This window comes from Talpa occidentalis, unplaced genomic scaffold, assembly GCF_014898055.3.
Source record: "Talpa occidentalis isolate TD23 unplaced genomic scaffold, MPIMG_talOcc4v2.1, whole genome shotgun sequence".
Taxonomy (NCBI): domain Eukaryota; kingdom Metazoa; phylum Chordata; class Mammalia; order Eulipotyphla; family Talpidae; genus Talpa; species Talpa occidentalis.
In genome coordinates this window covers 137,359,695-137,374,049 of record NW_026555331.1, presented here as the reverse complement: position 1 = coordinate 137,374,049, position 14,355 = coordinate 137,359,695, and the positions used below count along the sequence as shown (strand labels likewise).

Genomic DNA, 14,355 nt, shown 5'->3' with positions numbered 1-14,355 from the left:
AAGAGGCAGGACCTAGCTAGAATTTAATAAGGGTTGTTTTGTTTTCATTGTGGGTTTTTCTTAAAGGTACTTTCTAGTTATCGCCAGTAATATTGGTTTTGCATTTTCAATAAGGTGAAATTAGTCACCTTTTAAAATAATATTTCAATTGAAAAATCAGCTGATTGATAAAAAAGATTTTTCACAGTAAATAAAAGTAGAGATTGTGTCCCAATTTGCCAAAACCATGGTGGGGCAGGGAGGGGGCTCACGTACATCAGGGAAACTTTCAGCAAACCATTAACAGGGCTGGGTCAGCCCTGGACTAAAAAGGCTGCTAACAAATTCCCCTGGTTCAGATTCTCCAAACAACACAGGATGTGGCCATGCTCACCACCACATACCACCCCACCTTATCCAAAAAAAAAAAAAAAAAGGTGAAGCGGGGGGGGGGGGGGGGGGAGCTTTGAGCCCATCTACAGGAAAAAAGTCAAAGCTCTCACATGAGGTTGCCTCTCACCTCTTTACATCCTCGCTAGTTAGTTTCACACGCCTGAGTTGTCGAGCATTCTCGAACCCAAGGGAATCAAGTGAGGCTAAAGCCTACAGAGCTTACTCTATCTTTAACTGTTAAGACTTAAAACACATCGAGGCTTTCTAGCAGTTAAGTAGTTCTCTGATGACCCCCAGAAGCTGGACTCTGCCCTCCACACAAAAGACAAAGCGGTTTTCAAAGCTACTCTGACTGGGGAGACAGACTACCAAAGATGAAGTGATTTATGAGTAAGGAGATGTTAAGCTGTAATTTGCCCTAAATTTTAATCTGAGATGAAACTGGTAAGGAACAAACAGGCGACATGTAAGTAAAGCCCCCTACAACAACCAAAAATATGAGGTGATTATTAAAAGGTACCAATCACTGTACTTCTAGGAATCTATCTTTGGAAAATGCCAACACAGAACAGAGATGTACAAAAGGACACTCAAGTAGCTTACTGGTATTTACAATGGAGAAGAACCCAAAATGCATATCAAAAGGAAAAAAAAAAGAACAGAAAAGCAAATACACCCATAGTATGGAATGCTTCTCAACCATTAAAGGATGAGGTAGATCTATAATTACGACAGACTGCTATGACAATGGATTGAAAAAAAGTTGCAGGACACATTATCATGACCTCATTTGTGTCTTTAAAACAAAGTAACGGTGTATATATCTTCATGAAAAAGTTTTGGAAGTACAATGACTTAAGGGAATGATAATAAATAATAGAAAACTGTAGAAGGAGGGCAGAGGGAGCAAGCTTTTTATATTTAACTTTACATACTTCTAGACCACTTGAACTCTCAGCAACTTGTTAAGTCCAAAATTTAAATATCAATAAGTATTAAGTTACTAATACTGGTGGCATTCACTTGAACATTTTGAAGGAACTCAGAGATGAAACTGAAAACCATTGATCAAAATAAGTAAAAGCTACAAAGAGAAATGCAAGTGTGACCTGAATCATAGGACTTGAAAGACTTGAGAATACAAGAAAATCTTACTTCCCTATTAGATAAGCCGGTGGGATGAAAAGTAATAAAGATCACCAGTGAAGTCACTTTGGATTTTACAGTTGTTGTGGTCAAGAATAGGACTATAACCAAGAAACAAGATGTAGACGGACAATTAAACCAAAAAGCCAAAGTTTGTGGCTCCTGAGGATAATAAGCGCAGAAAGTGAGGAGGAGAAACTTCATACTTGTAGATGACACTACACTTCCGTAGAAAGAATATGCCAAGTTCTTGGTGCCAGATTACAGGAAGATCTTGGGAATCTATGCAAATGGAAGGAAAAGTGGCAGATGAGTGTGAAAATGAGCATATGGCCTAAACCAGGCACATAAAACAATAACTTCTCAGTTGTCAGTTATGACCCAGGAATAGGATGTTAGAGTCACTGTAAATGGACCCCTGAGGACATCGATCCAATATTGTTCAACTGATTAAAAGCAAAGCAAAGCAAAGTGTCCTGGGAACAATCAACTCAAGTGTGAAAAGGACAGGGAGAGGGAAACTACTGTCTTCCCCTCATATAATATTCTGGTGCACCCACTCTGCCAACCATATACTTCTGTCATCTGTGTCCTGCCTCTGCAAGTGCATACAGTATGGGAGCTAAACATGATCGGTGGGTCTCAAAGGCCAGCCCATCAATCAGTCTCAAACTATACCTTTCAGAATCGTCTAGAAATACTTTTTTTAAAAAAAATACATATTCCCAGGAGACACCCTCAGAGATTCTAATGCGGTACCTCTGAAAGACCTAGGTGGACCCAATGCAAGTGCTTAGGAAATCACTGTGCTCTTCATTTCTTTTTTAATCTACTCACGGCAGGGATTTAAGAAGCCCTACATAAAAAATAAACTCAAGCGAAACCATGTGAGGAACTATAAGGAACAGGTGAAAATGATTCCTATACTTACACATTAAATGGAAGTAGAAAAGATCTGAAAGACCCTAAGATCAATCTGGAGGAAGAGGCTCTGATCTCAAGGCATGGAAAGCAGAGATCAGAATCCTACACTCTTGCCAGATTCCCCCCAATCAAGAACAGGGCCAGAATAAACTCCCCATGCACTACAAATATACCCTCATCACCCCCACCCTTCTCAGGTAAGACCTGCTACCCCAGAATAATGCCAAGGTGTTCTGAAGTGCATGAATAAAACCCACCTAGTGATGTTCCCTCTGGGCCTCAAGCAACTACTCCTAGTCTAGCCTGATGCCACCACTGAAACCAGGACGCTGCTTGACTTACCATCCTCCACCCATTCCACCAGCCAATCAGTTTATTTCAAATTCTAACTCTCTGGTCTTCCACACTACTTCATACCATATTTCACTGCCACCATATTTCAACTCACCCAACTTCTTCCCCCGAAAAACAAGCAATCATAACAGAAAACATGTTTCATGGAGGACAAGCAGCAATTCAAAATGAAGTCTACCAATGAAGGTATGAGATTTCTCAGCTTTGCTTCATCATGCCTAAGAGACAATTAACAGAGGGTTTCTTCTATAATCACAGTCTTTTGGGACTGAAAAGGGTTTAGAGATGATGAATCCAATCACTTCATTTAAGAGAAAAGGAAAGAGTTTAGAGGTGAACCCCCTTATCACCCAGGGGGAGAACCTGAATCCCCTGCATCCTAGGCCAGGGCTCTCTCTTCTCTGCCAGGGACAATGTTAACGTACTAGGCTTACTCAGACTCCACAAATCTCAGTTCCTCCTATTACATGGGAAGTTGGTGCTACAAGGCAAGCAGACTACTTCTTCCATCAAGAGAACTATTGCACCTCAAAATGTGGTACAACACAAAAAGAGAAAGGAGATGACCCCTTAAGTTACTCACCACACAAAGGGAGCAAATGTGCCAAGCCAATCTGTATATCCTGGGTTGGACATCTCCAAACTCACATCTGAAAATGTCATCTAAATTTTCATTAATTTTCACTGTAAGTTACTTAACTTCTAATTTTTTTAAAATACTAACTGAAACTACTGTTCTTTTTTTTTTTCTTAAACATTAGAGCTAAGTGAGAAAAATATAACATTAATTTGTCATACTGAGTCTAAGTGAAACTCTACAACAACCCATCTGCATCAAATGTTCACAACCTGTGATTCTGCATCAATTTCTGCTATAAAAACAAAAGCATATGTCAGTCTCTCAAAAGAGGAACAGCAACAGAAACTGGGTGTGGATTGGTCTCCCCGGAAAAAGCCACATAAGAGGTGAATCCCTTTACTTCACTCCTTGTCCCTGCCAAGGGAAAGGATTTCCCATAATATTTAGCTATGCGCTTCCTTGGAGAAATGAAAAAAATAAATCCAAAGACCAAACTTCAAAAGCTGTATCTGCTACAGCCCCTGCTAGCACCCTAGCTATCAGCTGGACAGCTGGCCCATGCTGAGAAGTGAATGCACAACAGGCACTCCTGGGTTTAAAACCTGGCCAATTTTCTCTTTTCAACTTATAAATGGAATCTAAAACTTTCGCTTATTTCCCAAATTTTATTCTCCGAGTAAATTAGGCATAGACTCAGCAAATTATTGTTATCAGCGCTGACCACTACTCGACCTCAGAAGTCCCACCCGTGTTAATAAGTCATGCTGTGCATGAGCTAGTTCCTGCCAGCCCATAAGTTCAAGCTCAGAAGCACATTACTCTGCTTTCACCAACACTGTTGGCTAAAGCTTGCTGGGCTGCCAGAGGCCAGAGAAACAGTAAACTCCAAGTAGAAATAAAGCACCAACCATTGTCAGTGTGGACACTAACAAGTTCTAGATGCTATTTAACTCCACTGAGTTTGCTCTTGGCATTTGTATTTTCAAGCAAGTCCCTACCAGTGAAAGGTAGTGACCTTGGGAATATACAAGATTGGCTGGTAGGAAGTCAAAAAAACCCCTTAGCCTTGATCCTGTAAGTAACATTAATATGACCAAGAACAAGTACTTTTTATTAACCCCCCCCCCCACTGTTTACAAATACTCAGTGGTCTTAACATCAGCTATTAATCCCGCCAGGGTATCAGAACAATAACCACCTCTACTACCTTCTTGCCTTTATCACCATTACACATTAATAGCACAAGTTAAACCCATCCACTTATGTGGAATACTGAACTTGAAGAAACTAAAGAACTACTACAAAAACACAGAAGAGGGCCTCTCTGGTGTCCTAGGGGTTAAGTCTCAAAGTGCTATCACCCCTATGGCCTGAGTGCAATCCCCAACCAGGGAACTGATCCACACAGGATGCAGCAGACCTCTCCTGTCTTGCCTGCTGCTCCCCTTAGCAGTGTATTCCAGTAAATCCACCTGTCCTGGGCCTCCTTGGTGGCACAAAGGGTTAAGCACCGCACTATGAAGCAATTCGCAGCCTCTGCAGCACAAGTTCGATCCTCGGCCGGCCAGGGAGCAACAGACCTCTCCTGTCTCGCCCACTGCTCCCCTCAGCAGTGTATTTCAGTCAGTCTGCCTGTTCTGTTCCCCACTCTGTCTCTGGTGAATCCTCCCTCACCTCTGGCCTGTACCACAGCTCTTATATGCATAAATAAATAAATCTTTGGGGGAAAAAAAATCCACCTGTCCTGCTCCCCACTTGGTCTCTGGTGAATCCTCTCACCTTCCCCCACCCCCTCATCTCTGGCCTACACCCCAGTTTTCTATGCAAAAAAAACACTGAAGATAATCATCAATGGAGACCCTAGGGCCTGTGCACTTGCTGTTCCTTCAGCGAGGAACACTTCCCCCACAGTTAGTTCTTTGATGTTCACTGGCTCTCAGAACAATCACTGGGAGAAGTCTTTGCCAAACATCCTATCTATAGGAATCAGCCCTCCCCTACAGCCAACCACGCTATCCCACTCCTTACCTAAATCACTATCCTATATTCTCATGAGTATTCTTTGTTTACTTGTTTTTGTCGGTTTTATCTAAGAACCACAAGGACTGGACCTGATCTACTTTTTTACCACTTTTCTCCAATACCCAGGCAGAGCTTGACACATAGCAGATGATCAATAAATACCTAGTCAAGAAAGAAAGGCAATATGATCGCTCATCATTCTACATCATTAGTACCAGGCAGAAGTCACTGTTAGCTTAACAAGAGTCAGATGAATACTTCCTTTTCACACAGAAAAAAAATAATAGAAAGCCTTCAACTATAGTAAAACTTGGGTGTTCTCTGACTTACCATGTTGCGTGATAGCTACATGCTTAGTAACGAAAGAGTGGGCTATTTTCTGACTACAGGGGGAAAGTCCTCCATCCTTTCTACCTACTTCCTCGGTTTACTTAAATATTGTTATTCAACAACCTTATCCCTCTGAGTAGAATAAGGGCATCTGAATTAGCTTAGGGAAGATTTTTCTGCTTTCAGTCTACATGAACTAAGTGTGCATAGTAAGAAGCTGGCCTGACAGACCACCACTCTGTCCCCCCCACACTCTGGAAAGACACAACCTTCTCAGTTCTGAAAGAAACATTTCGCTGCAACCAGCTACATTAGGTGGCATTTCCTACAGGTCGTACAGTAGGAGTCTATGTCCCCACTTCACAACAATTTGCAGCAAACTCCTGTTGAAGGAGACTGCCGATGGCCACCTCCACCTTTAGCTGCCCTAAACTTACACACTTAGTAAGAATCGTGGCTCTCAGCAGAAGAGCAAAGACTGGCAGAGGGGTTCCTTTTCTCCTTCAGAGGAAATGGGAGGGGGTCAATAGGAACTGGCATTGGACAATGTCCTCCCTTTGGCCTTCCACACAGTAAGCAAGATAAGACATGCTGCGTCTGATAAGCACAGAAGAGTCAAGATTTGTGGCCGATTTATTGTGCTGTGGTGAAAGCAGCCTAGGTGTCTCTGCTTGAAAAGACACACAAACACACCAAGTCAGACAGGAAAGGCAAAATGAAAGACATAGGAAAGGGCTCCAGCCCCCAATTTATTCTGTCAATAAAAACAGAAAATAGCCATCTCTAGGTAGCTGCTAAGGGGGGTTGGGGGGGACTGGATTTTATACTAAGTAGCATAGGTCTCCAATCTTGTCTATTTAACATCTGCTGACAATATTCTACTGCAGCTAAGGAAGGTCTAGCAAATTATCCAAAGAAACCCTGTGCTTGAATCAACCTTTAGGATTTTGAGAAAATAATAACTTATTTGACAGTGACATTTACTTTTCCAGGTTTATTTTGTCTGCCCACACACTTGCCAGTGTCATTCTAACTCAGAAAATATAAATCCACTTTCAGTTTTTCTATCATTCTTACTGCCTTTCAGTAATAGAACAGCTCCAAAATGCTTGTGCAACTTACTGCCCACTTCCTCCTTAAACACATTCCAGAACCAACTCTGTCCCTTTGCTCCCACTCGCAGTAGCAGAAGCAGCCTCTCCCATTAGCGTCATTTTTAAAAACTGGTCAAATGCAAAAGATATTCTTTTACAACTTGTTTCCCAAAAAAGGTAAAGTAGACTTTCCCCAGGATTGCAAGGCAAAGACCAGAAGAAATCTACAGCTTCTGTGGCCAACTCATTCTTTTGACCAAAAAAGAGGAAGAAGGACTGCTATGCACTGCAGCAAACCTCAACCCTACACCACGTCAGAACTTTGGCTCAGCCTGAGTCCAAATTCAAGGGCTTACCCTAAAAAGTGCACCCTAGCTAGACAGTGTTCCACTTTCTGCCCCTCTCCCAAAAGGCAGAGAAGCTGTGATGACTGTTTTCTTAGTCGTCAAACTCCTTCTTTCTAAGTGTCCTGTCACGGAGTTCCATCTTCCTTTTTAGAGGTCTTAAGAAGCAGTTCCAAGTACCCCAGGAAACAATTACTCTCCAGGAAAATACAACTTTGCTTACCAGAAGAGCTTCACACAGAGCAATTTGCCAGTGGTCGATTTTTCATTCCAGACAAGGCTTCTAAGTCTGGCACAAATCTGCCTGTTGCTCTGTAGTTCACACACTTCCCTCCCCTAATCCCTGCCTGGAACTCACCCACTCACCCCCTGTAGTTTGGGCACGGAAAAACCGCAGTATAGACCATTCAATGACTGAATTTTAAAAGCTGCCTCCTCTTCGTCTCCTGCACATCTTCCGTACCACACTCCTAAGGCATCAAGACCATGAGCACCAAAAGAAGTCACTTACCACAATAGCAGCTCCAGGGCAAGAAAAGGAGTAACAGCTAATCTTCCCTCACCTCAATTACAGTCAGCTTTCACTTTCCTGCAATTTTGCAGCCACACATCACCGGCACCGCCCGCCACGTTATAAATTCATACCCTGCAGTCAGAGGCATCAAGGCATGATATTGAACAGCATATACTCTGTCAGACAAGCTTGGGTTCAAGTCCCAGCTCTGCCTCTTATTACCAATAAAAAAGTACCTTAGGTAAACTACTAATTCTTACACATATCTGAACCTTATACATACCTGTAAAGTATAGCCCATATCTTTTAGGTGTTACAAATGAGATCACATAAGCCCAATACTCAGCACAAGACGACGCTTAATAAACTAGTGACTGTTGATATTCAGTAGTCATGCAGGTAACAGGCAGATACAGTCACCTCATAGGCTCCAGGGCCCTGAAAACCTCCAACACTGGTAGAAGTTCTGCCTCATTCCACCCCCACCATAAATATGGAAGGGGTGTTTAAAAAAAAAACTCAAGCCTGAGCAAAAGAAAGGTGAGAAAGAGCCACTCAATACTTCCTGTCTCTCCACCAAACTGCCAAGTGATGATCTATTCCTATGGTGAAGGAAGGGACAGATCAATATGAACGAAATCGCTAGTAAGAACCACTTCAGGACAATCCTTTTGTAGGTCAGGTCAATATTTCAAGAATGGAAAAAGAAATGTGGACTTTGGAAATGCCTTTCTCATTCAGCTTCTGATGAATTTTGACTCTTCATTTACATATAAACAAAAGAGAAAAGTAATATTGAAAGCTCTAGGAACCTCAGCCAGAGGCAGAATATCACCTAAGTAACGAATACATGAGAATCAGGGGGAAAAATTTCTTGAACTCTAACTTACACACACACACACACAGACACACACACACTGAAGAACATTTTAATCCTGTGAAGACAACCACCCAAGAAAATAGAATGTAAATTAAACTTTCTACAACAGCAAAAAACTATGGCACTTAATCATTTGCTGTTCCAGATGGCAATGAGAATTGCAATCTGAAATTAAACCTAGAAGTTTGTGGCCATCACAACCAAAAAGTTCGGTGACAACTAAGAAGTGCCAGGTTCTAAGATTTGGGGAGGTCGTGGGGCAGAAAAATCGAGGAAATACGTGAGAAAGAGAAATTAACCTACAAAATCATCTGACTCTGGGAGTAAAATTTTTTAAATTTGCAAGGTTTTAAAGTCAAAGTTTAAGACTGGAGGGAGGGAGAGAGTATAAAAGAGGCAGAATCTAGTGTCAGAACCCTAGACTGGAATCAGAACACTTCAGCTCTTGTCCTGGCGCTCATCCAAACCGCCATGTGACCTTAGGCAAGTCACTGGCCCTCTTCAAACCAGTCTCCTTATCTACAAGGGGTGGGGGCACAAAGATTGCCAAGATTCCTACCGGTCTAACATTTTACGGGCCAGCAGGAGGGAAGCGCACAAACAAACAGTATGAGTTCCCAGGACTTACAGACGACACAAGAGGTGGAGAGAGAGGAGGGTCAGTGAGCGAGAAAACTTGGAAGCAACTGAGCGTCGGTGCAAACAGAAAAGCTCCAAGATGGCCAAGTGCGCCTGGAGTCCCAGGGAAGGGCGGATGTCAGGATCTCGGGAAACTGCGAACTGCTCGGCAGATGTCAAAATGGGCAGGAAGGCGGGGGCAAGGGGCGAGCGTTATCAATGCATTATCCCCGCCAATCAATCAATCAATCACTCGATCGGTAATTGATCTATCCCGGGAAACGGCCAGGAGAGCTGAGCGCCGAGCCCCCGGCCATCACCGTGACCCCTGAAGCAAGGGTGTCCAGGGGCAGCGCCCCAGGGGGCGTCCGTGTCGAGCTCCGGCTGGGGACTGGGTCCCGAGAGTGGCGAAACCGAGGAAGGGGACCTAGGAAAGGCGATCTGGGCGCCCATGCAGGCTGGCGGGGGGGGAGAGGAGTCAGCGCCGGACTCCCGCCCGGAGGCGGGCGGTGGGGCCGGCGTCCGGGGGGCCCCGCGCTCACCATCTTGACGATGCCCCGCTGCACGGTGGGGACCGCGGGTCCCCCGGAGCCGCCGCTCTGCGCGGAGGAGGCCATGTGTGGAGCCGGAAAGGCAGCGAGGGAGGCGGCGGGCCGGCGCGGAGGTGTCAGTGCGGGTGTCGGTGCCGGTGCGAGGCCGCGGCGAGCAGCGGGCGGGCGACGGGCTGCGGGCGACGGGCTGGACGGACGCGCCGGGCGCTCTCGGGAGCAGCAGCGGGTCTGGGATCGAAAGAGGAGACGCGATCGCTGCCGCCGCCACACGTTCTACTCGCCGCGCAGGCGTGCCGGGGCGCCACCGCCCTCCGGCCAATGAGCGCCCAGCAGCCGCCGGACCGCGAGCCAATCGGCGCCCGGCTCGCGCAGCCCCGCCCCCTGGCCCCCCCGCGGGCGGCGGACTCCAGGAAGCGCTGGAAGCGCTGATTTGCGGTGACAGGCCCAGGGCGAGGCGGGACTTCCGGGGCAGCCGTAGAGGGTAGTGTCGGGAGGTGTAGTGGGAAGGAAAGGACACGTCAGCATCTGGCCGCGGGGCGCTGGGGGCCCTGGGAGCCCCGGGGGCGGGGCCCACCGCGCCCTCGGGTCTGGCCCCGCCCGTCGCGCCCCGCCCCGCCGGGAGCCGGGAGACCCACGTGGACGCCGGGGTTCCCGGAGGGCGCCCGGGGCTGGGGGTGCGGGCGGGGAGCCTCGGGCCGCACACTTCCCACATTTCACCCCGCAAAGTGTGGGGAGCGCTTGGGAAACTCTGAGCAGAGTGGAGGCTCCTGCCCACCTTGGCAGCGACCCGGGACGCGCCCTCCCCTAGTCCAGAGGGTGTTTCGCTTTGAATGGAGCAGCCCGGTGCGGTGCTACAGAGCAAGGGAACTGCTAAGAATAAGAAATCTTTCCCTGTTCGAGTCATAGACCTGGAAATGTAAAGTAAATAATAAGTTTGCTTCCTTAATAAGCACATCTAAACAAGGTCTGGCAGCTGCTAGGCTGATTGATCTCCCAGGCCATCCTGGAAGAGCTGTATCCTTCCCCTTTCCCTGTGTCAAGAATTTGTATGCTAACTAACCAGCTTTATCAGTGTAAAGTGGTTGTGTATAAAAGAAACTCTGTCTCTAGACCAGTGCTCAGACCTTACGGGACTACCCAGGTCTGAGACCTCATGCATGAGTAATAAAGCTTCTCCTGACCTCACCATTCCTAAAGTACCGCTTGTTCTTCCCCTGCCTGGGTAAAAGGCTAGAATTTATTTCTGCAACAACAGGGCAGGGAGAGAGGCACCCCAGACCCTGCAAACCTGCCTGCTCTAAATAGGTTCTGCCATCGGTGGCATCATGGAAGCTACCCCTTTCCTGGGGACCACCCTGTTACGCTAGCACTTGCAGGGCGGTTGAGTAAATGTTTGTGAATGGAAGGAATAAAGCTCTCCTAGGGCGGTGGTGTGTCCCGTGAGCAGGAGAAAGTGACTCGCTCTTCGGGCTCTTGCCTGCTGGGCCAGGGAAACAGGGAAAACCTCACGACCCGCTTTCCCTGGGCCTGGGGGAGGCAGCCCCTGACCTAGGGTGCTGAGCTCTGCCTCCCCCAACCGCCAGGTCCCCTCCCTCACCTAGCCCTGCTCTCTAGGATTGGCCGGGAGCTTGGGAGCGGGAACAAGGTGATGCAAATGTTTAAAGTTTATAGGCAGCTCGTATTCATCGGGTGCCCGCTACGGGGAGCCAAGGACCTTATATATTTTGCCATTTCATCTTAATCTTAAAACCTGCCTATACAGTGAGAACACAGCTTCCTCTGCTGCCCTTTTGAGAAATTGTCTGCTTATTCTTCCTTACTTCACAAGCCCAGGGTCCAGTTTTGGGGTCAGCATCTTTCCTAGATTCCCAGAACCTCTTCTATGCCTTTAGCCACCCTCTTTAAAAAACATCTTTGTAGGGGATCATTCCCTCTATCACACTGAAGTGGTTGTCTGCCCCAAGTACCACCTTGTCATCCAACTGAAATTCACCTTGTCACCTCCTGCACACTCTCCTCCGTTCAATGATCCTAAATGACTTAAAAATTTATGAGCCTTGTTTATCCAATACTCTGGCCTCTCAATTCCCAGACTTCATCTTTAATGAACTTGACTTCCTCTTTGATGAACTTGACCTCTGCACCAGTTTAGCCACCCTTTCAGGACCATGAAACATTACAGGTGCTCCATGACTAAAACTGTATATTCAAGACACCCCATTTTCTGATCATAATTGCTGTCCTTTCTCCTTTCCCACTCAATTTTCTCAGACCTGGTATTCATTATCTATTGCTGCAAAGTTATTTATCCCCAAAACTTAAGTATTAAAACAATGAGTATTTACTATCAGTCTCTGTAAGGAATCTGGGTGTGGCTTAGCTGAGTGCCTTTGTCTCAAGGTCTCTCATAAGGCTGTGATTAAAGTCTCATAAGGTTGTGATTAACCTGTGGTCTCCTCTGAAGACCCCTTCTCTGACGGAGGGAAGTGGTGTGGTATCATTACTAAATTTAAAAACCAACCTCCCATTTCTTGCCCAGCAGGCAAGATTGGGAAGCTTAAATGGATAAAGGAAGTGGATGGGACTGCTATGGGAACCTGGACATTAAGCTGATGATCCAAATTGCTGATGATCCATTATGCTAATTAAGATCATCAGGACACACCCAAGACTAGTCACCCTAACCAGTCCGTGATGCCTGGAGTATAGAGCCTCAGGACCCTTACCATCTTGCACAGTAGATGTCTTTTGTCTTACTCACTGCTTGTCTGAGCAGTGTATTTCAATAAATCTGCTGTTGTGTTTCCCACTGTCTCTGGTAAATTCTTCCACATCCACAGTAGTGTTTCTGAGTTCATCAGATAGTTGTTGCCAAGATTCATTTCCTCAAGAGTGTTGGACCTAGGGTCTCAGTTCCTTGCTGGTTCAGTCTGTGGCTATCTGCATCTCAACATAGGGCAGCATGCAACATGGCAACTGGTTTCCATCAGAGTAAGAAATTGAGAAAGCAAGAGAGGCAAGCAAACCAGGCTGTTAAGGAATCTAACCTGAGAATTAACATCCCATCACGTTTCTCCTCACCATTAGAAGAGTCACTAGTCCAGCCCACATCAAGGGAGGGGCTTATCTAAAACATGAATACCAGGAGGCAGGCCCACTGGTCCTCTTAGTGGCCACCTGTCACACACTGTGCTTTCATATTTAGTAGAAATCAATCTCCCTGTACCCTAAACCCACTTTAACTGACCCTCTGGATCCTTGGTTGGACTCCAGACCCTCTCCTTCCTATAGCTTCATTTCTAATCCCCATGGTCTTCCAATAAACTCACCTATCAAAACTCCAAGTCAGTTCTCTCTGCCTTCTCCAAACCTACCACTTAACTAGAGAGAACTCTGCGGCAGGTTAGGGCCGCCATCAATGCATGGACCACTGCCTAGAATTTCTTCTGTTTGCTCAGTTAAAGTAGTTTTAGGTTCACACCCATTTGATTAGGTAGAGATGTCTCCCCTCTACTACATGGACATAGTCTCCCCAATCATCAACACTTCCTGAAAGAGTGGTACTTTTGTTACAGCTGTTGAACCTACACTGACACATCATTGTCATCTGAAGTCCATAGTTACCATTAAGTTACACTCTTGGTACAGTCTATGAGGTTGGACAAGCATGTCAGGTCAGGTAGACATCAGTATGGTATCATATAGAATATTTTCACTGCCCTGAAAATCACTGGGTCTGTTTTAAACCTCTGTCGTCCTCTTAATTCCAACGATACTTTCTCTCACACTCAAGCAGTGATAAGACCTCCTACTTTAGAGATTAAAAAAGGCTAGAAGGGGGCGGAGCAACATGGCGGCGAGGAGACGCTGCGAGTAAGATCTCCCATTAAAAAAAGTTAATAGGGAGGAAAAGCGGCAGGTCCCAGTGAGAAGTGGGACACGGAAGATAAACGGGTGACGCCAGCGAACTGCCCGAAGAAGAAAGTGGCCATAAAAGAGGACTAGAAGGGAGGGAAGCGCAGAACCCTGCTCCCCTCCCCCGCCCACAGAGGCGGCACTCTCCCACCGGCGGAGAGGAGGAAACAACAAACCAAAACGGCCCACAAGAACAAACGACGCAGCAAGCGGGACTGTGAGTGGAAAGGAACTATTGCAGCCACCACACCCCGTGAACGGGAGCTGAGGCGAACCCTGCAGGATCCGCCGCGGCGGTGAGCGAACGGCTCCTGGCGCCATTAGAGAAGAACAAAGACCCTGGGAGACCCGCACACAGCCCGGGCTGCCGGTAAGCTGGCGCGGAAACGCAGCGCGCTCGGGGAGCTTGAAAAGCAAGTGCAGACCTGGATCGCGGCTGCCCAGGTCCCCGCGCCTGCGACCTAGGCTTGCGGGGAGACGCACGGAGGTCCTCACTGAGGTGAAGGTCCCTCCCTGAGTGAGCAGGAACCAGGCGCCCAGGCACGGGAGCTGTGCAAAAGGCGCCATTCCCGCGCCACTGAACTGGGCTACAGCCCGCGTCCTGGAACTGAGGGCTTTGAACTGAGACCCGGGGCACGAAAATTCGGGGCGTGGGTTCTCCACGACGGTGGGGCACAAGGCAGACACAGCACCCCAAAGCTGTTGAGGTGT

At 46.7% G+C, this 14,355-nt stretch overlaps 1 protein-coding gene across 1 annotated transcript in view; it reads right to left on the bottom strand.

The window, feature by feature from the left end:
- SND1 (staphylococcal nuclease and tudor domain containing 1) overlaps positions 1-9,983 on the bottom strand; it is a 408,553-nt gene extending 398,570 nt beyond the window's left edge. Inside the window, exon 1 of the mRNA XM_037512772.2 lies at positions 9,721-9,983. Within this exon, the coding sequence (XP_037368669.2) occupies positions 9,721-9,795 (75 nt within the window). The 5' untranslated portion in view covers positions 9,796-9,983. The remainder of the gene's footprint in view (positions 1-9,720) is intronic.
- Positions 9,984-14,355: the final 4,372 nt, after the last annotated feature.